The following is a 23312-nucleotide window of genomic DNA, read 5'->3' on the forward strand; positions in this document are numbered from 1 at the left end:
GAGGTTTGGTTGAATGTTCTTTATAACAGGCTTCCACTCTTCTCTCTTTGCTAAATAAAGTAATATATGTTGAAAGAGAACACAGGAGGTCGTTTGTTCAGGCCTCTTGCTCCAAACAGGACAAACTTGGTTCAGGTTGCTCAGGGCATTTGCTGCTCAGGTTTTGAGTATCTCCAAGCTGTTGGACCTTTGCTATTGTGGCATTGCACTCACCTGGCACTGCAAACCAGTTTTCCCATTCTGTTGTTTTGTGTAACTAACACTGGACAGAGAAATCTTTCCATCTGTGGATGGCAGTGCTGAGGAAAACAAATTTGATCATTACAGAGGGTTGCATTCTTTGCATGCTCCCTGTTGTTAATGTGTCCTTCACCCCTTAATTGTAGCAGTCAGATTACCAATCTCCCATCTCACTTCCCCATGCTTCATCCATATCTCACATTCCAACGTGCAGGCTACTTGCCTTTGCAAGCAAACATAAACATAAACCATATAGCTGGGGTTTAAAGACATACTGCTCAGTGGGTGGGATAGGACCACCCTGCTTGTATAGTCATAGGCTTTGCTCCAGAAATAATGTGTTACCTTCCTCCATTGGAGCTACTGCTTTTGTTTGGATCTTACTGGGCTTTAAATCTATGGATTTTCCCACTCTCTGGTTAAGATGTATTATCTTGCAGAGCGTTCTGTTGTTGGAAGAGCTACAGTTTTTTATTGAACTATATGCACAGGAAATGAAAGGCATGTAAATATTTGGGAAAAAAAATCAGAACTTAGAAATTAGAAGGAAAATCAATCAGGTATTTAAGATGGAGGAGAAAAAAAAGACTTTATACCAGGAACTTGAAAAGAATATGCCCTTTGTGCTTCTGGATTTTGTCATATTCTTCAGTTTTTGCAACTTGATGTGTTACTGATGCATTATCTATCAAAACTGCATAGCCAAAATGCCTTGATAATCAGAGAAGTTGAATGCTTAATAAAGCATGTTGCCCTGCTACCTTACTGTCTTGCTGTTTTTCTGTAGTGCTACTGTGGGGAATCCAGTTGAGGAGATCTAGAAATTGTAGAGGAAAGTACTCAAAATGCCATTGAAGCTCTTTGCTTGAGACACATTTCTGTTTAATGAGATCTTATTTAGGTTATGCAGAAGACTGGAGAAAATACTGTATTTTAGCTCACTCAATTTCTAGACTGTCCATAAAAGAATCCGTGATGGCCATAATGAGTGGACTCTTTTGAGGAGTCTCATATATGTAAGTGAGGTCTTTGTGCTCTTGAGAAGTTCCTCTTCAGGAACCAGAATGGGCAGCACTGCCGACTTGCAGACCTTGGGTATTGTTCAGGCAGATTCCCGGTGGCTGCTTGGAAAACTGTCCACAGTGAGGAATGGCAGAGGATTTCTTTGTACATTAGCATCTGTATCTCGGCGAGTTTAATCTCTGTTCTAGTAAGGAATGAGCACATCTGTCAGTAAAGGCAGCATTTGTGTTGTGTACAGAGGTTACTTCACGAGCAACTTTGCACATGGGAGAATTCTGTGTATCTCTTGTTATCCTGCCAGGGACACACAATGACCTACATATAAGAAAAGGCAGTTCAGTTGATGGCAGTGGATCATCTAGTGTGATGTCTGATTCCTCTAGCATTCATTAAGTTAATCCAAACCTCCTCACATCCTGTGGAAATATGAAAACAAAGCTGCTCTTTTCCCGAGACCTGAACTTAGCTGTGGAGTATGTATAGGTTAACCTACAAATGATAACATCTGGCACTTTCTTTGTGGGCTTTTTGGGCTTTGCTTTGTTGGTTTTCTTTATTGTGTGGGGTTTATGGGGTTTTTTATTTGTTGTGGAGTGGGTTGTATTTTTTTTTTTTTTTTTTGGAGGGGGTGTTTTCTTTTTATTTTCCTAGACCAGTTTTCTTAGGTTGCCTGTCTGTGAAGGATAACTGACGGTATTCTGGGAAGAAATGTAGCAGTCCCTATCCTAAGTTTGTATGTTGGTGCCATATTCTTCTTTTTATCCCTGTCTGTAGGCACTCCCACACTCTCATTTCTTCATCTGATACTCACTTGGTTCTTTGGTGATCTCGTTTGGAAACAAGACCAGCAGAAAACTGTCCTTAACAAGAAAGTAAATAGCTTTAGTTTGCTACATTCCTGAAACAGACTGACTCATATTCAGCCTGCAGTCAGCCAGCACCCCCAGGTCCTTCTCTGCCTGACAGCTCTCCATCCAGTCTCCCCTGAGCCTGTAGCGCTGCATGGGGTTGTTATGTCCCACGTGCAGCACTCTACACTTGGCCATGTTAAACTTCATCCTATTGGTCTCAGCCCAATGGGATGCTGCATCATGGCAGAACAGCCCATGCTGTTTGTGTCTTCCAGCTGGAATTCAAAACTGCCTCTTGTTTTGACTTCCCTGAGAATAAGAGTTGCCAAGTGTAAAAGTGGAAAATGATGGCGTTGTTCTCCGTTCCTGTGAAACGTAGATGGGTTTTCAGCACCCACTTGAAGTAGTGAATGGGAAAGTGGGCCATTGAAGCCAACAGATCTCTGAAACTTTAATTGCTTGGTTATTTTGTTCTTCTGCTGGCTTGAAAATAGTCTGAAATTCTGCATGAAGTAATTATTATATCAGTTAATTACAGCTAAATGCAGGGGAAAAGAGTATTTCTCTTTTTTTGAATCTATTCACCCATCTGTAAAATTATTTCCTTAATTTCCGTTCAGATTTCAGGTACATATTGCTTCCAAAATGCATCTTCTCTTTCATTCATTACTGGCAAGAAGGCAAGGCTTACTAATTATATTTAAAAGGCAGTAATCTTAAAAAGTGGTCAGATTTAGTATATGAGGGAAAGTGTCTGTGTCTCACTTTGATATAGGTGGGTATGTTTGCCTTGTATATGATGGGAAGTCTGTGATAGTCAGCTTCTGCAGATGGCAGAACAGAGATGTCTCCATGAAAGAGAGCAGGATAATTTATGTTCTCCTGTTTTCCCAAAGTTCTATGAGAAGAAACTGGTATTTTGTTTATTTAGGTATTGAATTAAAATATTTACTTTGATATTGTAGAGTGAAAATGAAAGAAGTGATGGTTCAGGGGTTTTTTGATGTGTTAGATCAGTCCTGTGCATACCTTCTACTTTTGTTGCTTTGGCAAAGCACTATTTAATTATTTTTTTTTAAAGTTAAGATTTAAGTATTGTTCTTTAGTAAATAGTTGCATGAATAGCTGCAAGGTACTAATTCTGCTTTAGTTTTCCCTGAGGAGGTAAAGAGACAAGAGAAGCTCCTTGCAGGAGTATCTTGTAATATTTGGAATGCATTTTTAAATCAACTTACCTTAGCAACGTTTTCAGGAGATGCAGATTGTTATTTTTTTGTGTGAGTGAATTAATGAAAGTTGTACCTTTAATGTGGAAAATGTTTGGAGTTGGAGAAATCGCACCAGATGCCTCTTTAGAAGTCTTGTGAAAACTGCACTGGACGTGTGAAACCTTTGCTTCACTTAGTGAATAAAGCCTTTTTGTATGTTACAAGTTTGATTTCTCCTTTTACAGTATGTTTTGTGAAATTGTTTGTCTGCAGGTTCCTTCAGAGAAACCAGAAACCTTTGCATCCATGTTGAGACGCTCTCCTTTAATTCAGATGGGACCTGCCAAAGATAAAATCGTCATCGGTCGAATATTCCACATTGTAGATGATGACCTTTATATAGATTTTGGTGGCAAGTTTCACTGCGTGTGCAAGAGACCAGAAGTAGATGGAATGTAAGTAATAAACTTGGAGTAAGCAAGCAACATAGGTGAGTGGCACACTCAGACACTTAGCTGATGGGACTCGACTATTTTCTCTGCTGAGCTTGGGTAGCTCACAGCAATTTTACGGTTTGAACTCTAGAAATCAACATACTGTGCAGAGTGAAAGCATGACCACAAACAGATCTGTGTATCTCAGGCATCGTTGTCTTGAATGCTGATTCCTCTGCAAGTTTGCATTATTGCTGTCTACATTCTTCCAACTTAAAATGACCAAAGGAGGTTATTGGGTGACTTGTCTCTGAGGAAAGGGGAAATTGTTTTTGTCCCAGTTGTTAAAACAAGCAATAGTTATTGAAATACTTGGGAATTTTGTGACTTTGAAACTTCAATCCCATGTAAATTGTAAGCCTCCTTAGGCAGGAGCTATTTATGTTAAATATATGTGAGAGGGGATGTACCGGAGAGTTTACAAATTATTTATGATAAACTATTGCTAGTAGATGATCAGTGCTAATGTGGTCAGATATTCTATGTTGTAGAGGAAGATTTTATATAGATTTGGTGGCAAGTTTCACTATGTGTCCTGAAGTAGAACTGTGGTGGAACTGGAAGAGTTGTGCTGGGAAACGCAGTAGCTAGAGCTAAAAGATAAGGAAGCAGCCAATTCTAGTGGAGATAGCATTTGTAAGCTTTATAAACCATCTTTAGCAACTTGTGATTATGTACTATTCAGAGATATCTTGTCTATTTAATTTATCTCTGAGTTGCTTTAACAGTTAGTTTTTAATATGTAGACAAAATACCATGTTTTCAAATTCATAATGTTAGAATATTTTAGTCCATCTCTTTTCCCTGGTTTTTTTCCTTGAGAGAGGAGGAGCATCTTTATTAATCTGCAAGATCACTGTGTCTAAAACATGAAATATGATTCCTATGATAAACAGCTCTAAAATAGATGATTTAAAAAAAAATAATCAACAGAAATAATCACATGCTTACGTGATAGTACTTTATCAGAGCATTTGTATACTCAGTTGCCTTTTTTGAGAGGTCTGTGGTTTTCAAAACAAATGTGATGGATGGACCAGGATGAGCTGAGTCCTTTGTGCCCATCACATTTGGCAGCAGGCAAGGATTTTCTTAGTCTCTTGCTCCTTGGCATCTTTGCATCTCTTGCTAATTTGAAACTGAGATGAGCTTTGCCTTTCCCAGTCCCATTCTTGCATGCCTGAGGAGTGTTTAATCATTTTATTTTGTGGTGGAGCTCAGACCAAAGCTCCCTGTTCAGCTGAGTTAGCCTTCTGCTGGGTCCCCTCAACTTTTGCACATTGGGGAAGACCCTTCTAGAGCATTGAGGAGTTTGTCATTATAGATCAAGGGCCTCTTCCAGGCACCTTTTCACATCAGGGCAGCTTCTTGTCTACCCCAAATAAACCAAAGTCTACTGCCCTGAAGGTCAGATCTCTCTTCTATCACTTGCCTCTCTCACCTTCCTTCGTTGGTTAAGCTCTGTCAGTGATCACTGCAGCTGGGGCTGCCATCAGCCACCATGTTATTGAACAGTTCTTTCCTGCCCACAGGTAATGTGCCAAGCAGAAGACCTGCCCTAGTTGGGATATCTGGTACCTCTAGCAAAAAGAATATCACCAGGGCACTTGCTCAGGATCGCTTGTCATCATCTGTTTGCTTCTGCTTGAGCAACATCAGGACACTTGGAGTCTCATGTGACAATCAAGGCCTGCAGTCAGGAGGTGGCTTTGGATTGTTTAAATAAGGCTTCGTCCATCCCTCTTCTTGATCAGACAGCCCAGAGCAGACATGCGCTGTGCTACTGTCTCTGTTGGTCTCCTCTTATTCTGACCCATAGTTCTCAACTGTCTCTTTGCAAGGAGCATTGCAAGGAGCATTGCAAGGCCCCACGCACTCATGCCCCATCCTTGCTTCCAGTGTAGCCCTCTTCACATTGTGTCCTGTTTGCTCACATGCTTCCTCCCAGGCTTAGGGAGCAGGCAACTTTGTGTGTTGTCTTCAAATCCCTAACTACCATTCATTCATCTTGTGAGTGTTTACCCCACCGCTTGCTGTTTTCCTTGTGTGGTGTCAATACCTCATTTTGTCACGCTGCTCTGGAATATATGGGTGGCGAGATAAATTGGGGGAAGCAATATCTTCTTCAGAAAGCTCACAGGCAGCCAAGTGTCTGTCCATTCCCTTCCTGCTCTTATCTTTCCCCTAATGCTGTATGTCTTTTCTTCCAGTGCACATAGTGGTGGTACAGGGTGAAGTGAGGCCCAAGGAACCTATAGTTGGAGCAGATGCTTGAGTCAGTTGTCCATTGAATGCTGGGAGCAGAAGCTTGGGGCTGAGATGATCTAGTCCAATTATATTTTTGGCACATCCTCATAAGGCTTGTTTATACTTCCCTCTGCTTCTGAGTGGGCGTGGAGAGGGGACATTAACAGCCCCAGCATTTTCAATGGAATGGGAACTAAATGCAGTTCAGGGCATGGTAAGGCAGCATTTACAGCATTGAGGCATAGTGGAAGTATTGATGCTTTATGGCTAATGGACTTGGACCATCCATTTGAGATGTAGGTGACTGATTCAAATCCTGTTTCTCTGCAGTTCAGTCCTAGAACATGAATTTGTCTCTGACTTAAGTATTTCAGTGCTATAAGGACCTAAACCTTTAATAAAAATATTTGTATAAGAAAATAAATCATTTAAATAAATCTGGCCACCTTTTTCCAACTCAATTGTGTTTCGGAGTTGGAATTTCTGAAATTTATCTGGGCTTAGAAAAAACCTGCAGTCACAGGCAATCTTTTGTTCTGTTGTTCAGCTTGTAGCTTGTCATCAGGTGCTGCATCATAGGATGTAATTGAACAGGTTAATTTCTAACTAGGATTTGTAACATGAAATTAGTGAAGTTCTTGTGAATCTAAAATAAACACGGAAAACTGCTATCTTAGCTAGCTGCAGGTGTCATCAATAACATTCAGGTGCTGCTGAATTTGAATCTCCCTGCTTATTAAAAAGCAGTGGGAAGACTTATGCCTTCGCTTGTACAGTTGCTTTGATCTGCTTACATAGTAGAGACAGCAGCTCTTCCATTTATAGAGTAAAGTTTGCCTTATCAAAACAAATGTAATCTTTTTATCCACTAACCGCTTGGTAAGTGTGAAGGGTTTCAACAAGACACTGACTTCTCTTTGGATGGCAGTAACTGCTTTTTATCATCAGAATAAAGGTAAAATTAGTGCTATAGTATCTTCTACCAAATCTTGAAAGTGACTGGGTAGAATTTGCTGTGTGCCTTCAGATCCGTACCAGCTTACACTGATGACTGCAGTAAGACTTCTGTTAATTCACTTGCTGACAGAGGTGACCTTATCACCATATTGTACATGCATGTAATCCATAGAACTGTTTATTGTTTGTGCCAAGGAGAAGGCACATTTTAATTCACGGATAATTTCTTGAAGGCTATCAGTTCAGGACAGAAGAACCAAATTTAATCTTCAGACACAGAAATTCATTATAGTGTTTGTATGAAGTCAGACTTGAGAGCATAGCTCTCCTAGTACCTGTGTTCTGATGCTTATCTTTGAGGTGACTGTATTGTCTTTTCAGGTATTTGTCAGGTCCTCCAAAATAGTAGTTTAGCATCTTTCTCTCCTGCCATTTATGTAAGGAGGTATGTCCATGAGCACGTGTGCTTTTGATATTTCCTCAGTCACTTGGCTTTTTTCTCATCAAAACTCAACTATTTTTACGCTACTGTAATGCAGTTTTATTTTTCTTATATTATCCTTTGCTCTTTGAAAGTACTAGAAGTGACTTGAAAAGAAACAAAATTCCCACAATAGATTCTTGTCTGTAAAGCTTATTCTCTTAAACTCCTTAGTCCTGATCCCAGCAGCTGCAATTTCTTGAGATGTCAAAGTGAAAGAGCCTGTGGTGCTACCACCATGTGGCCATAAGAAAGGATTTCACCCTCAAGACTGCCCTGGGTAAATGAGCAAATAAAAAACCAGTGTCCCTCACTTGGAAAATTTGAAGTAGCTACATAAATACAATTTTTCCATCAGTTCTAAAGTAAAATTCAACCTTTACAAAACCCAAAACTAAGCAAACGAAACACCACAAACTATTAGGTAAAAGAAACCTTAGAACAGTAATGATACAAAACTTAAATTGAATAGACATTTGAAGAACCTGCTAGATCTTTTCTTTTGGTTTTCACTGATTGTTTTCCTTCTCCTTACTCACTTTGGGAAAGCTATTTCATAAGATTGCAGAAATAGATTTCATTATCAGCACTGATGGTATTGAGATTGGAAGCATGCATCAGCTTGGTTTGAGACCAAAGATATTGTTGGCAAAATCTCACTGGGGTCAGGCAAGAATGTATTTGGTTATAAATATCAACAGCATTTTGCTATTTGGGATTTATTTAATATGACAGGAGTATTTATTACCCTTGTGATTTCAAGGTCTCTTTTAATATGTGATGTACTTATTTAATATATACTGTAATTAGTAAAAACATGTTTCTTAGAATCATGGAATCATTTAGGTTGGAAAAGACCTTTACAGTCATCATGTCCAGCCATTAACACTGCCCTGTCCACCACTAAACTGTGTCTCTAAGCATCACATCTATGCATCTTTTAGATACCTCCAGGGACGGTGACTCCACCACTTTCCTGGGCAGCCTGTTCCAGTGCCTGATAACCCTTTCAATAAAGAAGCCTTCCTTAGTGCCTGATAACCCTTTCAATAAACAAACCTTCCTTAGTATCCAAGCTAAACCTCACCTGGTGCAACTTGAGGCGATTTTCTCTTGTCTTACTGCCTGTTACCTGGGAGAAGAGACCAACACCCACCTGGCTACACTCTCCTTTTGGGTAGTTGTGAGAGCAATAAGGTCTCCCTTCAGCCTCTTCTTCTCTAGGCTAAACAACCCCAGTTCCCTCAGTCGTTCCTCCTAAGACTTGTGCTCTACACACTTCACCAATTTTGTTATCCTTCTTTGACATGCTACAGCACCTCAGGGTCTTTCCTCTAGTGAGGGGCCCAAAACTGCACGCATACTCAAGGTGCAGCTTTACCAGTGCTTAGTAGAGGGGGGTGATTACTGCCCTAGTCCTGCTCACCACGCTGTTCTTGATACAGGCCAGGATGCCATTGGCCTTCCTGGCCACATGGGTCACACTGCTGGCTCATGTTCAGCCAGTTGTCAGCCAACACCTCCAGGTCCTTCTCTGCCAGGCAACTTTCCAGCCACTCTGCCCTAAACCTGCAGCATTGCCTGGGGTTGTTGTGACCCAAGTGCAGGACCTGGTACTCAGCCTTGTTGAATCTTACCTAGTTGAATCTTACCTATCAACCCAGCCTGTCCAGATCCCTCTGTTAAGCCTTCCTACCCTCAAGTAGATCCACACTCCCACCCAACTTGGTGGTGTCTGCCAACAGACTAAGGGGACACTTCATCCCCTGTCCAGATCATTGATAAAGATACTAGAGAGGGCTGAGCCCTGGGAAACACCACTTGTGACTGGACACAAACTGGAGTTAACTCCATTCACCACAACTCTCCTCCTGGCCATCCAGCCAGTTTTTTACACCTCCCTAAACCAGGAGCAGCTGGGAGAATGCTGTGGGAAACTATTAAAGGTTTTACTGAAGTCAAGGTAGACAACCTGGAGGTAGCCTTTCCCTCATCCACAAAGTGGGTCACGGTGTCATAGAAGGGTATCAGGTTAGTCACGCAGGACCTGCCTTTCATGAACCCGTGCTGGCTGGGCCTGATCACCTGGTTGTCCTGTGTGTGCCGCGTGATGGCACGCAGGATGACCTTCTCTATAACCTTGATAAACTTTGACTTAAATGCTGTGTTAAACTTGTGGTTAATGCCAACAGCATATAGTAATTCTGTTAAGCATCCAGCATCGATACAAATGAGCAAGGGTCTGCGGGAAAGCAAGAGTAAAGTAACTTTTCAGCTCTAGGAAGAAAGTGATGGATTTTTTTTCCTTTCTCTTAACATGCAGAGGAAATGAAGTCCTAAAGAGGAAAGTGTCTGTCTTAGATCTCCAAATGAGCAACTACTTAATCCATGGCAAAAAGGTGCTGTTACAACCTGCTTCTGCCATTATCAGATGGAATTCCTAAGAAACAGAAAATGTGGGAAGGGGTTGTGCTGACAGTGCCTGTTGCACAGTCTGCACCTGTAGTGTTAATGACCAATTCCCATCAAAAGCACAATGGCTTTCAGCAATTTTCTAAAATGTAGGACTGTGGGACCGGCTTCCAAAGAGGATTAAACTGCACCTCTCCATGCTGGTGTAATGAAGCTTTATTTTCAAAGACTGCTGTAACCCTCCAGCAACTCCAGTATTATCAGGCTGCAGGATCAGAAAGACACTTCCTTTATGTTTGAGTATGCAGCTGGTGCAGGGATTTCCAGTATATCCTGTGGCGATTTGACTTGACACCTTTCATACAGTGTATATTTGCCAAACTTACATAGTAGAGAAGGGAAGAAATCACTTGATGCCGGTTGTGATTTAGAACATGACAGCTTAATGAGCATCATAAAACATTACCTAATGCTGTTTCTGTAAATTGTATCAAAATATTTATGCTGTTTGAATGGTTGCCAGGGCGAATTTTATTTGGGAAACGTTTTAAATTCTTTTCTTTTTGTTATATTTAAAAATATTTTATAGATAAGGGCAGAATGGAATCCAATTAAAAATAATGTATCTTTTAGCCTCAGTAATCTGAACAAGGTTGGCTGTTTTCTAGCACATTCATCTTACTCAGACAGTCTTAAATCTAAGTTAATAGCAATAGGTTAAACTATTTAAATTATCTTCTAAGATTAAAAAAATTTATATCTCAAAAAAACCCAGAGGTGTATGGAGAGAGATGCTCTGCGGGGGGGGAGGTTTTCAATAAAATGCTGTTTGGTTTAGTTCCAGTTTGTATATTAAACAAAGTCCCTGCATGTTGAGCTGGAGGGTGACTTTGCATTAACTGTTTAATTTTGATGCCCCGTGAATTCGTTTCTTGGGCAATTAGTGCATCTTTCAACTAGAACGAGCTACCTCACACAAAGCACTGAGTAAGCTACCTCGCTGGTGGTGTGCAGCAAAGATACTTGCACAAGGGAGGATGTCAGTGTGTGTGGCAACTTCACTCTTTGCTTGCTGAACCTGAGTTTCCCTGACCGGTGGTGTGGTGCGTAAAATGGTGCAGGATTACTATGGAAAGGTTTAGAAAGATGGTGTTCAACACATAACCTTTCTAACTCTGTCTGGCCTTTAAAACTAAAGGAAAGCTGGCCAGAGGCTGGCCATCACCCTGCTTCCTTCCCTGGGGCCTTTGCTCTTCATCAATCACAAGCATCAAATTCCCGCTGAACCTGATGTCTGTGACTAACCGGGACCCAAGTCTCTGAGTAGCAGCATGGGCCACCTGTAGGATGAAGATCTGATGGCAGCAGAGAGACATAATGACATTTTCCTTAGAGCACGTATTTCTTCCCTGTCCTGTACTGCTGACTGGAACAGTGCTGGCCTGGCAGCCTGGCACACCCCACAGCTTTCAGGTCAGACTTTGAATGTTGATTTAACTATTACTGCTTTAAAAAAAAAGAAAAAGATAATTAATAAGATATGTAACGGAAACATTTCTTGCTACATTAATGCTGATTTTATTTGTACATGGTTCTTTTTACAGTGGTCTGCTTCCTTTTTAGTGTCACTTGCCAGCAGCGTAGCTATCTGTAATGTTTAGTTCTCAGGGGGAAAGAAGGAAATTGCTCATCAGCAGTACAAGTGGTACAATAAATGATGCTTTTACAATTTTCAAACTCGTGCAGATGCAGGAAACAAAAGTCATATGAAAGGACTGAAAACTATAGAAACTTAGCAACTTTTAAAAAATATAATTATTAATGTATGTGATAAACTATACACTGTGCTGGGTTGGTGGACAAAATTGCTTTGGGTTTCTGTGGTGTAGTGTTGCTTAGAAAAGGCTCAAGGTCTGCTGAGGAAATTTTTGTAACTCCCACTTCTGTTAAGTGAGGAGAATGAACACACTAACTACTACAGCATTTTCTCCTTCTATTTATGTATGAAAAATTGTTGCTGTTGGCTCATCAGCATTAAATCAGTGGTTTTCTCCTTCGCTGCTTTCCTCCTTCTGTTGTAGTTTTCATTCCCAACAGGATCAGTCTTCTCACAGTTCTTTCTAGTAGTAACCAAACTTGAGAGAAACTCTGGTAAGGAGAAAATGTGCAGTCTCACAGGGAATATTTTATCTCCCTTCACTCCATCATCTTTGCTGCATTGCCTCATTCATGTGCTCCATTGTTAACTACTTGTACTCCTTCAGAGCTTGTTCTCTGTGTTCTTTTTTTCCAGTGCTGATTTCTATTTGAAATATGTATTAGCAATATGATGTAGTTACATTTGGTACATTTAGATTAGTTTATATTACATCTGTTCAGTATTAAATAAGTTAGTAAGCCTTTTTATTTTACATATTATTGCTCACCTTTTTGCCAGTGTTTTCTGTAACTGAACCGTTAGAATTTGCAGGGGTTTTTTGTGTGGTTTTAAGCATTCACCATATTTTAGAGGTAGTCATATTGCAGCAGTATATATATTCCTTCTAATAATGCTATGGGGAAATTTTATAAGTGATTTTTGCTCATTTATACAAAATTAAAGCAGAAATTGCATAACTTACTAAAATACCTATTAGCATAATCTTATTTAGTCAACATGAACACTTACCTGGCCTTTCATGCAATATTTGCTCTTTTGTCATCAGCTCTGGTTTTGCTTTGTGTTGTTTGGGAAGTATTTCTTGCCAATAAAAAAATAGTAGTGGCATAAGTAGGCGACCTGGGAGAATTTGGTTAGCGTACAATGATTTCCTTTGTGCTGATAACTTCAAATGGGTTACATCCATCAGTGCCATGTTGCTGACTTAATATAATTGTAATACTAAATTGCTGTCTGAAATCAAAGCAATCTCATACTTCTGTGCTCTTTTCTCACCCTCCTTAGCTTCCAAGTTGTCCTTCCTCTCAGATAAGCACCAATTGATTGAGGGAAAAATTCCTCTGCAGTTTGAAAGATTAATTTAGACCATATTAATCTTTTTATGTATATTGTTGATTAATTATTATTTGGTCAAAGTATGAAACAGAGTGCACACATGCTTTCCTGAATCATTTCCAGTTTGTATCTTTGATGGAAAACATAACCAGACAGACGGTCTTCATGCTGTGAAAACCAGTCTCTTTCTGTGATTAAATTTACCAGAATGTCATGGAGAAATTCTCTGAGGACCAAGGTGGTTTGCAATCAGCAGACTTGGGTTTTGGTACTCTGGTCAGCCTTTGGTCTCAGGCTTCACCCAAATTCCAGGGAGAAATGGCAAGCAGGCCTGATCTTGTTGCCCTGTTCCCACATACCAACACTGCAACTGGAAAAGGAAGCCTTATTGTTTGTACTGAAGAGGGCTGACTTCAAGGAGGCGGCATGAGCTCCCTTCTCTGCAGAGCTGCTGCGCAGCGCGGCTGCCATTGCTGGGAGCCCAAACAATGCAGGCGGTGCCACTCTGTCTGCTGTCAAACAATTTCAGCCCTCTCTCTTTCTTTTTTTTTTTTCTCTAAAACAGGCACGCAGAGTAGCTGTGTGACTGCAAACTTAATCTGTGTGCTTCAGCAAATAACCTCCAGTTTATTTATAGCAGCGTGCATTTTGGAAATTACAGCATTTTTATCCCCTATGGACGCAGCTTACTGTTTGCTGGGTTACTTTACAATTGTGACTGTTTTTGCCACCCACTGTATATGCCATTCTTCAGCGCTTATTTTCAACCACAAATGGAGGTGTTGGCTTTGTGTGGTTCTGTAATACACACACAGGACTCTGCTTCCAGAGTTCCTGGAGCCCAACGTCCATCAACATTTTTTTTCTTGGACTGTAGAGTAAATTTTTCATCTCAGATACTTTAGAGTTCAGTTAATGAAATAATACCACAGGACAGGTGTTGGTTATCAGCAATTAATCGATATTAATAGGCACCCTGCACAGCATTTGGGATGGAGGATATAGCACAGACCTAGGATTACGGCCAGGGCAGTGCGTGTGAGCCTGCTAATCGCTTTTTCATTTCTGTTTTCACTTCTATCAGTAGTTTAAAGTAGCAGAGAGTTAAGGGATTTGGTGGCCTTTGGAGATAAAACCCCACAAAACTAGTAGCATTTACTGGTGAAAACTTGATGCTAGCCCTGTCTTCCCAGGGCATCATGATAAATGGGAGATGGAATAAGCTGTATAAATCATCTTGGGAGAGCAAAGCATTGCATAGGTGGCCTGGAGCTTTTTTGACGGTGTCAAAGTCTGTAGTACTTTTTAAACCACACTTTTTTTCATATGTGTACATGCACTCAGACACGCTGGGAGAAAAAAAAAAACTTGGGAGACTTACTACTGTGTTGTCTGTAGAAGGTGAGGTAGGTTAGCACTCTTTTTTTTCTCCTAATCTAAGTATTTTTTGTCAAGATCTGTAGAAATAAGAAGTACAAACTCATGAGTTGTCAGAAGAATTAAAATAATTTCTAGTAGTTTTGTTTGAAATTGATGAAAATAAATGACTTGGATCTCTATATGCAGCATATTTAGAAATTCTGTTTTTCCCCCCACTCTTTGAGAAAACCTTGCTGTTTGCATGCTGGGAGGAGCTCTCCCACTTAACTACTTCTAGTAAAATGTAATTAATTACCTCAGTAGCTAGACAAGGCTCAAGGAATCTCAGCTCTTCCAGATGCAGAAGCTCATGAATTTTGGGGAAAAACCCTGATGCTCCTCAACATGTTTCACTGACCAGTGACTTCAGGTGACAGCAGATGAGGTAGGGACATGTCACATATAGGTATGTGGTACTTTTTAGGGTTGCAGGGAACTGTACTAAGTGGCAGAGCAAGGTGCAGGTGTTTCTGGTTTAAAGTCTGGTCAGTTTGACCTGTTCCTGTAACAGAGGTAAGGGCTAGATGAAAAATCAGTCCAGGTTACCGAAGCAGCATAACTGCTTTATTAGGTCAGGTATAACTGTGTCCTAAACCCTCTTCTTAGCATAATGAGTTAAGCTGCAGTGCTGTGCTGATGTGCCTTTGATTTCAGTTTGGAAGCCAGTGCGGTCTGAACTAGCTCATGGGCTCTGTGTGGCAATCTGCCAAGAGGTGTAGGCTTGCCCAAAGACAGCAGCTATTGAGTTTCTAGGTTGAGAAACTGAATTAATGACCATTTGGCCCAAACGTGAGTTATAAGTCTTCATATACCGTAGATCTTACTCAGGAAAATTAATGCTATCATATAACCATGGAGTGGTAATTATTTATCCCTCTGGAATAGTTTCGGTTAGCGAGTCTGAGAGGGGAATTAACACAGCTAGGGAAACACTCTGCAGGTAATACATCAGCCTCAAGCTCTTCAGAAGGCATGAGTCAAACCTCCCACAAATCATGATACTAAAGTTGGTTTTATTTTTTTGCTTTATTTCTTTTTGGGTTCTTTATTCTTTGGATTCACATCACTTCACCTCTTTGCGGTTAAGCTTCTTGTGTAACACTGTAGCAACCAAGAGTTTTTTAAAACACTAAATATCAGAAAGGAAGGATAAAATTGTTAAATGTTAGCAAAGCTAGAGGTGTTTTGCAGACTTAGTTCACTGATAATTCTTCTTAGTCTGCTTTATAGTATTAGGATTATCATCGAATCACAATCATCAAATGTGTTAGGTTGGGAGGGACCTTTAAAGGTCATCCAGTCCAACCCCCCTGTAGTAAGTGGGGACACCTTTAACTACATCAGGTTGCTCAGAGCTTCATCAAGTCTGACCTTGAATGTCTCCAGGCATGGAGTCTCAACCACCTCTCTGGGCAACCTGTTCCAGTGTCTCACCACCTTCATTGTAAAAATAAATAGAAATGTCTTTGGGGAACACTTTTTCCCTATGAGGGTGACAAGCAATGGCATAAGTTGACTGGGGAGATTGTAGAGTCTCCATCCTTGGAGATACTTAAAGGTCATCTGGACATGGTCCTGGGGACACCCCTTTGAGCAAGGAGGTTGGAACCAGGAAGTTTCCAGAGGTGTCTTCCAACCTCTGCTGTTCCATAATTTTGTGATAACTTGATAGAAAATCTGGCTGCCTGACTGAAGGTGGTGGCAGTGGATGATTTAGTCATGCAGTTCTATTTGCAGTCAAGTGTCTGTTCAGAGGGGTGGCTCATCAGAGGGAGGGAGGAACGGGTGTTGGCTGCTTCTTGGAATAGGCCCAAAAGACTGATTAAAATTAATTCTGTTACACCTACACACTGAACCCAGACAGATGCTCTTCTTCCCCCGATGCTTCCTCTAACTCTTTATCAGCCTATTTAGATTCTGTTAGCCAACCAGGGCACAAAAGCAGGTAAATTCCTACAAAGCCAGGTAAAGCTTTTAAGGCCAAGCGTAGGGTATTCAGCTCCTTTACTATTGTATAGGTAGCTTGGAAAATCTGAATAAAAAGAAAAGAATAAGGTGCTTAGAGATAAAAATAAATAACATTTCATTGCATGCCTATTATTTAAGAGTAATTTCCTTTCCTCTTCTGTGCACTAATATGCTAACAAAAACACCACAGTCCTTGCTGCCTCTCTTCTCACATGTGCTTGTGTGGAACTAGGATGGGAATAGAAATTGAATATAATTTCTATCAATTTTTTTGGAAGAAGCAGCAGAGACAGTAGAAGAAATAAAGCAATGCCTGTGTTGTATGTAATTGTCCTTAATGAGTAAGGAGCATCTAACAACACAGGCCCAGCTATTGTATTTACCTTTTTTTCTTAATTTCTCAAGATTAAATTTAAAATCCTAGGCTGGTATCACTGTTGTACTGGAAGATATGCAGTGTGGTGCTTCGACGCTGGCTCGAGGCTGGATGCGCACCAAAGCTTCTTTATTACTCCCCTTTTCAGCTGGACAGGGGAGAAAATAGATACTGAGAGGCTTAGGAGTCAAGGTAAGGACAGGGAGAGATCATTCCACAATTACACACAGAAACCAGAGGAGGATAATGAGTAATAAGTACAACCAAATTGTAAAACACCTCTCCCCAGCCCTCTCTTCTTCACAGACTTTATTCCTGATTTCTCTCCCTTCTCCCTGCCTGGATGGCATGGGGCAGGAATAGGGGTTTTGGTCAGTTCCTCATGAGTTGTTTTCCTTCTTAGCCCAGGGGGAGAAAAGGAGGGGCATTCCTCACACTGTTCCCCTGCTCCAGCATGGTGTCCCACTCACAGGAGACAGTCCTCCACAAACTTCTCCAACATGACTCTGTTCCCACAGGTCTTCAGCTCTTCACCAGCTGCCCGAGTGTGGGTCACTTCTATAGGGTGCAGTCCCTCAAGCCCAGACTGCTCCAGTCTGGTCCCCCATGGAGTCACAAGTCCCCCCAGCAAACCTGCTCTGGTGTGGGCCTCCATGGGCTGCAGATCCTGCCAGGGGCTTGTTCCAACGTGGGTCACAGCATCTTCCATATGTCTCCAACTGCTCCAGCATGGAGCCTCTCTACGAGCTGCAGGTGGGATCTCTGCTCCTCATCATCTTCCCTGGGCTGCAGGGGGACAACCTATTCCTCCATGGTCTTCTCCACAGGCTGCAGGAGAATGTCTCTCTCTGGCACCTGGGTCAACTCCCCCCCACCCTTCTTCCCTGGCCTTGGTGTCTGCACAGTTTCTTACATCTTCTCACTCCCTTCTCTGGTAGAAAAATGGATCTGCTTGCATTTTTCTTCTTCTTAAATGTGATTCCCAGAGGTGCTGTGACCATCGCTGATGGGCTGGGCCTTGGTCAGCAACGACTCCGGCCTTGAGCCGGCTGGTGTTTGCTCTGTCAGGCCTGCAGAGAGCTTCTGGCTGCTTCTTGCAGAAGCCACCCCTGCAGCCCCCCTTCTCCAGCAGAACCCTGCCACGCTAAACCACAAGAGCAGTGTAAGTGAAGACTCACATATTTACAAAGACAGGAAAAAAATAAGTGTCACTCTTGTGAGAGTTCTCAGTAGCTGTTAAAACTTGCTGCAGTAAATTTTGTAGTCTGTGTGTGGTCACTGCTGCCATGGCTCTGTCAGGATTTAGGCATGATAGCAGCCAGGCAGGGATGCAGATGTCGGTTGCTTTGGGAACTTACTGAACATAGCTGTGATTTATGGACGTTGAAATATGGAGTATGATGATAGCCAATCATGGAATTTTAATTTAAGTTTTTTAACAAAACCAAAGCTTTTTACTTCTTTCTTTTGTGATAGCTGTCAAGAGAGGCAAATTTTCTCTTTTTCTTAGTATTTTACAGCAATTTCTTTTTTATCTAAAGAAGTCAAAATCCAGCCAAACAGCCTGGGTGAAACATAACAGCATCCCTCTGGTTGTCCAAATCCTGAAGGAATTGTTATGAAAACTACTTGAGCATATATTGAATGAACTGCTTTGAGACTTGGCAGGCTCTGATCACATAGAAAAGTGCACATAATGTGGTCATGCTGTGCGAGCACGTATCCGCTTAACCGAGAAATTGAGATGCGACTCTTGAGGCAGGGAAATAACCATTGGATACAGTGAAAAATGCCAGTCACTTCTTAGTGTTTGGTGACTTTACATTAGTAGGGTAAGAGGTAAAGGACACAAGAAATTTTTCTTTTATTAATGATTTAATTAGAAGGAATGAACGATTGGTGGTTCTCTGTGAAACCTCTTGTTCTCTATTTTCATAGTGGTTAGCAGGCTCTTCTGAAAGCGGTGAGATCTTATGAACTGCATTCACAGTTGGTATAAATCTGTATAAAGCATGTCGTTACAGAGATGCACAGCACATGCTTTTAACACTTCTCAAATCTTCTGGAGTGTTAATTTAAAAAAAAAATTAGAACATGATCCTCTGCAACATGAAATCCCAATCAAACTTTTTAGGTCTTTTCCATTCATTGGAAGGAAATGTAAGTAGCATATAAATTTAATTTATTTGCAATTTGTACTCATAAAATTTAAGTATTCAGGTAGAGATCTTAATCTGACCGATAATTATAACTTGATTGCTGATGTGTTCTCCAATTAGGGAGTTCAGTTACTTCTTTTCCTATAACTTTGTGCATTCAAAGTTACCTGAAAGTGTTTTAGTCTTTCAGATCGGGTAGTGACTGCTCCCCATCACTCATCTTTGGGTGTCTGGTGCCAGACTGGTCTACTTACCACCTAAGGACTAGATTTTGCTCCCTCTGAAGCCTTTCAAGACTGTTCTTGGCAGCTGGCTTGACAGGGCTACTGGAGATGAGACTGAAACGCGCCCGACTTCCTCCAGACAGAGCTCGGTAAACAAACTGTGATCCTCTCTGCTTGGCAGGAGGCAGCGCTGCTGCTGCTGCCAGCCTGGGGGGGGTGGGGGTGCAGAGCAGCGGTGATGCGTGGCAGAAAATACAATGTCACTTTTTGGGTCTTTCAGTGACTTGAATCACACCTTGCTGTAATGTGAGGTTTTGTGAAATATTCCTCTGCTTCTACAAGCAAGATGTATTAAAAGTGTGCTAGGTTTTGGCCTAGTGTACACACCAGTGATGCAGCTGAAACCAAATTATAGTAAGCCAGTGGAAAGGAATAATTTATGGCTGGAGTAGGTTAGGTTTAACTTGCCAAGCAGTGATTTGAGCTTAAAAAAAAGGACTTTTGTTCTGTGATTTGGGATCACTCTTGAAAGAAGTGGTGGAGCAGAGATTATTTCTTCATTTTCTTCTTCTCATCTTAGAACAATCTTGGAAGGTCTTTTGCTGCTGAGCTTTTCCTATTTGTTATACATCAAAAAAGAAGTGCTTGATGTTAATTCTTTGAGCTTTCTTGATTAGCCTCTAGATCTGTGAGTGTTCCTGTGGCAGGGTATGTGGTGACCCTAATAGCAGTTGAAAGGTGTGGATTTTTCCTCCTTCAAATGGAACTAAAAACTGGCTATTTGGGATTGTCGTTGATCAGATCCTTGGTAGGCTTGCAGACGTATTTTGGCATTGGTACAAACACTTGCCTACTTTAAGTGCTGGGTGCCAGTATACTCAACGTGCAGTCATATGTCTCATAGTGTTCAAAGCAGGCAGGCCCACTTTATTTAAAGAAGGCCATATGCAGATATAAAAAGTAGGAGTTCTTGTGCTGTTTTAAAATAAATTATTTGGGAATAAAGTGATGGTCTTCACATATCTTTCAGGTTATTTGCTCACAACTCATTTGCTAAGAGGGAAAGTCATGGCCTCAGACTCCCAAAATCTTTATGACTAGCTCACACATAATGAAACTTTCCATCTGTGGAATTATCTTTTTTTCCCTGGCATTAGACACATTGATTTTTTTAGTATTTTGGGGCTTTCTTCTGTAGCTAGTTAATAGCAACATTCCAGTATTCTGATCTTAAAAGCTAAGATTGAAAGAGCAGTAGAAATAAATAGCATTATCAGGGCTATTAGTGATGAAATGAGCAATATTCTTTGTATTCCATTCATGGAAAATCAGGGATTTGTTTAATTTAAAAAGCAATCATCTTCTTCCCCTCTTTTTTTTTTCTTAACCAATTCATAGTATTAAAACATTTTAAACGGTTCTTTCACTCTGTCTTTATCAGGTATGACTTTATCTGCAGTACAGTCTGCAAGAGCAGTTGCCAGCTGCCTTATTAGTTTCATATTAATCATTCCAAAGTCTAAATACCTTTTGCAAGGTTTCTCTCCTTACTACATATACTTTGGTGTAAACTCTAGGATATGAAGCAGGTGAAAGTGACAGTTTTGACATTGTTTCTTAAAGGTGCTTATAAGGTTGGGGGTGTAAGTAAATAGAAGTACAGCTTGGCTTCCATAAAGGGAAGGTTGACAAAAATATTTTGAAAAGTAGCAATAATCTATGTAAAGTGTTGGGTTTTTTTCTCTGCTAATAGGTTAGTAATATACAGGTACATATCACAGAATCACAAGGTTGGAAAAGACCTTTGAAGATCGAGTCCAACCATTCCCATCCTATGCTAAACCATATCCCTGAATACCTCATCTACCCTTTTTTTGAATGCATCCAGGGAAGGTGACTCAACCACCTCCCTGGGCAGCCTGTTCCAGGCCCTGACAACTCTTTCAGTAAAAAATTTTTTTCTGATATCCAATCTAAACCTGCCCTGGCACAGCTTCATGCCATTTCCCCTTGTCCTATCTCCTGTCACCTGGGTGAAGAGACCATCGCCCACCTCTCTACAACCTCCCTTCAGGTAGTTGTAGGTGGTGATAAGGTCTCCCCTCAGCCTTCTCTTCTCCAAGCTAAACATCCCCAGCTCCCTCAGCTGCTCCTCATATGCAGTATTATGAGAAATTTCCCCTGACCCTTTACTTGCACAATCTGAATGTTTTGTGTGAGATACAGCTGTATAGGTGTGGTTGTCTTCTGTTGCTCTTCTCAGCTCCTTTACAAGTCTTTGCGCTAGGGATTAAAATGGTGACTATGTTGTGATACACCTTATGAAGGGACGTAGGGCTAGCGTAACGCCGTATCCCATGCTTGGTTTTCCTTCTCCATCAAAGTTGCAGCCATGAATGGGGTTGTGATGGGAAGGAAGGGGCAGGGGGTGCAGGTTACAGTGTTTATTAAAGCGATGAAATGTGTCATGTAGGGCTACCACGCTGTCGCGGTGGCAGTGGCACCGTGCGCAGGCCTCGCCCCAGGTCAGGCCCACGAAGCGCACTGCTGTGCGATGGGGTGGCGGGAGCCGCGTGACCGGCGACTGCGGGCTTCCCGCCGGAGCCAGCCTGCACAGGGGGATCCGCCGCTGGCTGCCGGGGCGAGCGCGGAGCCATTCTTCCGCCTTCACTTCCTCGGCTCTTTAGCCCCCATTGAGCGTCGAACAGTGGCGGGGGACAAAAGCTGTATACACTGTACAAACAGAGCACCAAAGCGGCAGTACACTGACTCATTCTTCGCTCTGTGTGAGAACTGAGGGGGACTCTATTCACCGCCTTTGTGCCGGTGTCTGTCAACAGCGCTGTTTGAGGCCAGCCCCATTGTGCCGGCCAATGTTTCTTATTGACCCGAGTCTGTGCCCGCAATGTTCCCAGGGTCGAAGTTGCGAGTGAGAGAATGTTTGAAAAGGGGTAATCGTGGGCTAAATGCGTTCTGCTGCGTTGTCGTCTGACCTATTAAATCTAAACTGCGGTCCCCGTTCATGCAAACAGGTAATTATGTAGTCACAGCTGCGGCCATTGACATCTGGTTACCGCCCCGTGGAAAAAGGGGATGGGGTGCTCGCCTCTCCCTCCAGGCTCTCAAGCACAGAACTTTAATGATATTAACTGAAAATAGAGGGTGGATTAGCGAGACTGACAGGTCAACAAGGTGGATACTTTAGCCATATAGGCAGAAATAGGTCCATGTGCAGTTGCTTGGGTATTTCTGCTACCCTGTGCATCAGATTTTTCCCGTAGCTGTGAGCTTGGCTGGACTCTAGATCCAGTTGTTATTTAGTGGGTTTAGATCATGAGAAACTATTTTTGTCATCCTATCTTGCAGAATGTCTGTTCAGAACAGCCCTTCAAACAGTCACCACATTAACTATTTTTTTTTTTCTAAACCAAGCAGCTTACAACGGCTCTTGTCCCTAGAAGCTGGGTTGCCAGGATTTCCAGATAACAAACCTTCATTATCAATAGCCAGCCTTTCAAAACTTTGTGGTAAGTGTAGAAGGATAATAAACCATTGCTGGCCATAAATTATTTTAGGGCAACTGCTTTTTCTTTTAATGTACTTTGGAACTGAGGCGTAGTATTTGCATGTAAATTAGTCTGACACATCCTCTTTCTCACCCCCCTCCCTGCTTCCCCTTTCTGCTGGGAGGGAAGAGGTCTCTACATAACATACATAATTATTAAAACAGTGTGCTTTTCTGTCCTGTGCAACTTTCAGTGGTGGGGTAGGCAGCAACCAGTATGGAAATGAGAAGAGAGGGTTACATGGCCCTGGGTGACTTTGGCACATCAAAGCTGGGAGCACATTCAGTGCTGGGCAGCCCTGGCTGCCGGGCAGGAGGGGAGTGCAGCCGGCTGATAAATCCCTGTTGTAAGGGATCTCTTGCAGGAATGAATGGTTAGCTGCTTCTCCTTGTGTTTGCACACCAGCACAGCTCCTTAGGACCCAGATGTTCCAAAGAGCTATCGTAACGTTGGAGTATCATACAACAAGAGAGTAGGTGCGATGTGCTGTGGCAAGTGTATTTATATAATCCTTAATATTTTGGGGGGGACTGTAGTTGTCAAAGACATGAAAGTCTCCTGCTAAGGCATGTCCACCGTTTTGGAGCAGAGGGCTGGCTCTTCACTCCTGCAGCAGGGGCTCATGTATCTCTCAGATTGTCTCCTCCAGGCATCTGTTAGATAATTAACCATTTCTATTTTTCAGTGGCTTG

At 41.7% G+C, this 23312-nt stretch overlaps 1 protein-coding gene across 1 annotated transcript in view; it reads left to right on the plus strand.

The window, feature by feature from the left end:
• Positions 1–23312, plus strand: part of LOC311205391 (tumor protein D52-like) — a gene marked incomplete at its 5' end in the record, with an annotated part of 117964 nt that overhangs the window by 48662 nt on the left and 45990 nt on the right. Inside the window, one exon of the mRNA XM_084279799.1 lies at positions 3596–3777. Coding sequence (XP_084135925.1) covers positions 3596–3777 — 182 coding nt within the window. The remainder of the gene's footprint in view (positions 1–3595; positions 3778–23312) is intronic.

Source organism: Gallinula chloropus, assembly GCF_964237585.1.
Source record: "Gallinula chloropus genome assembly, chromosome: 2".
Classification (NCBI taxonomy): domain Eukaryota; kingdom Metazoa; phylum Chordata; class Aves; order Gruiformes; family Rallidae; genus Gallinula; species Gallinula chloropus.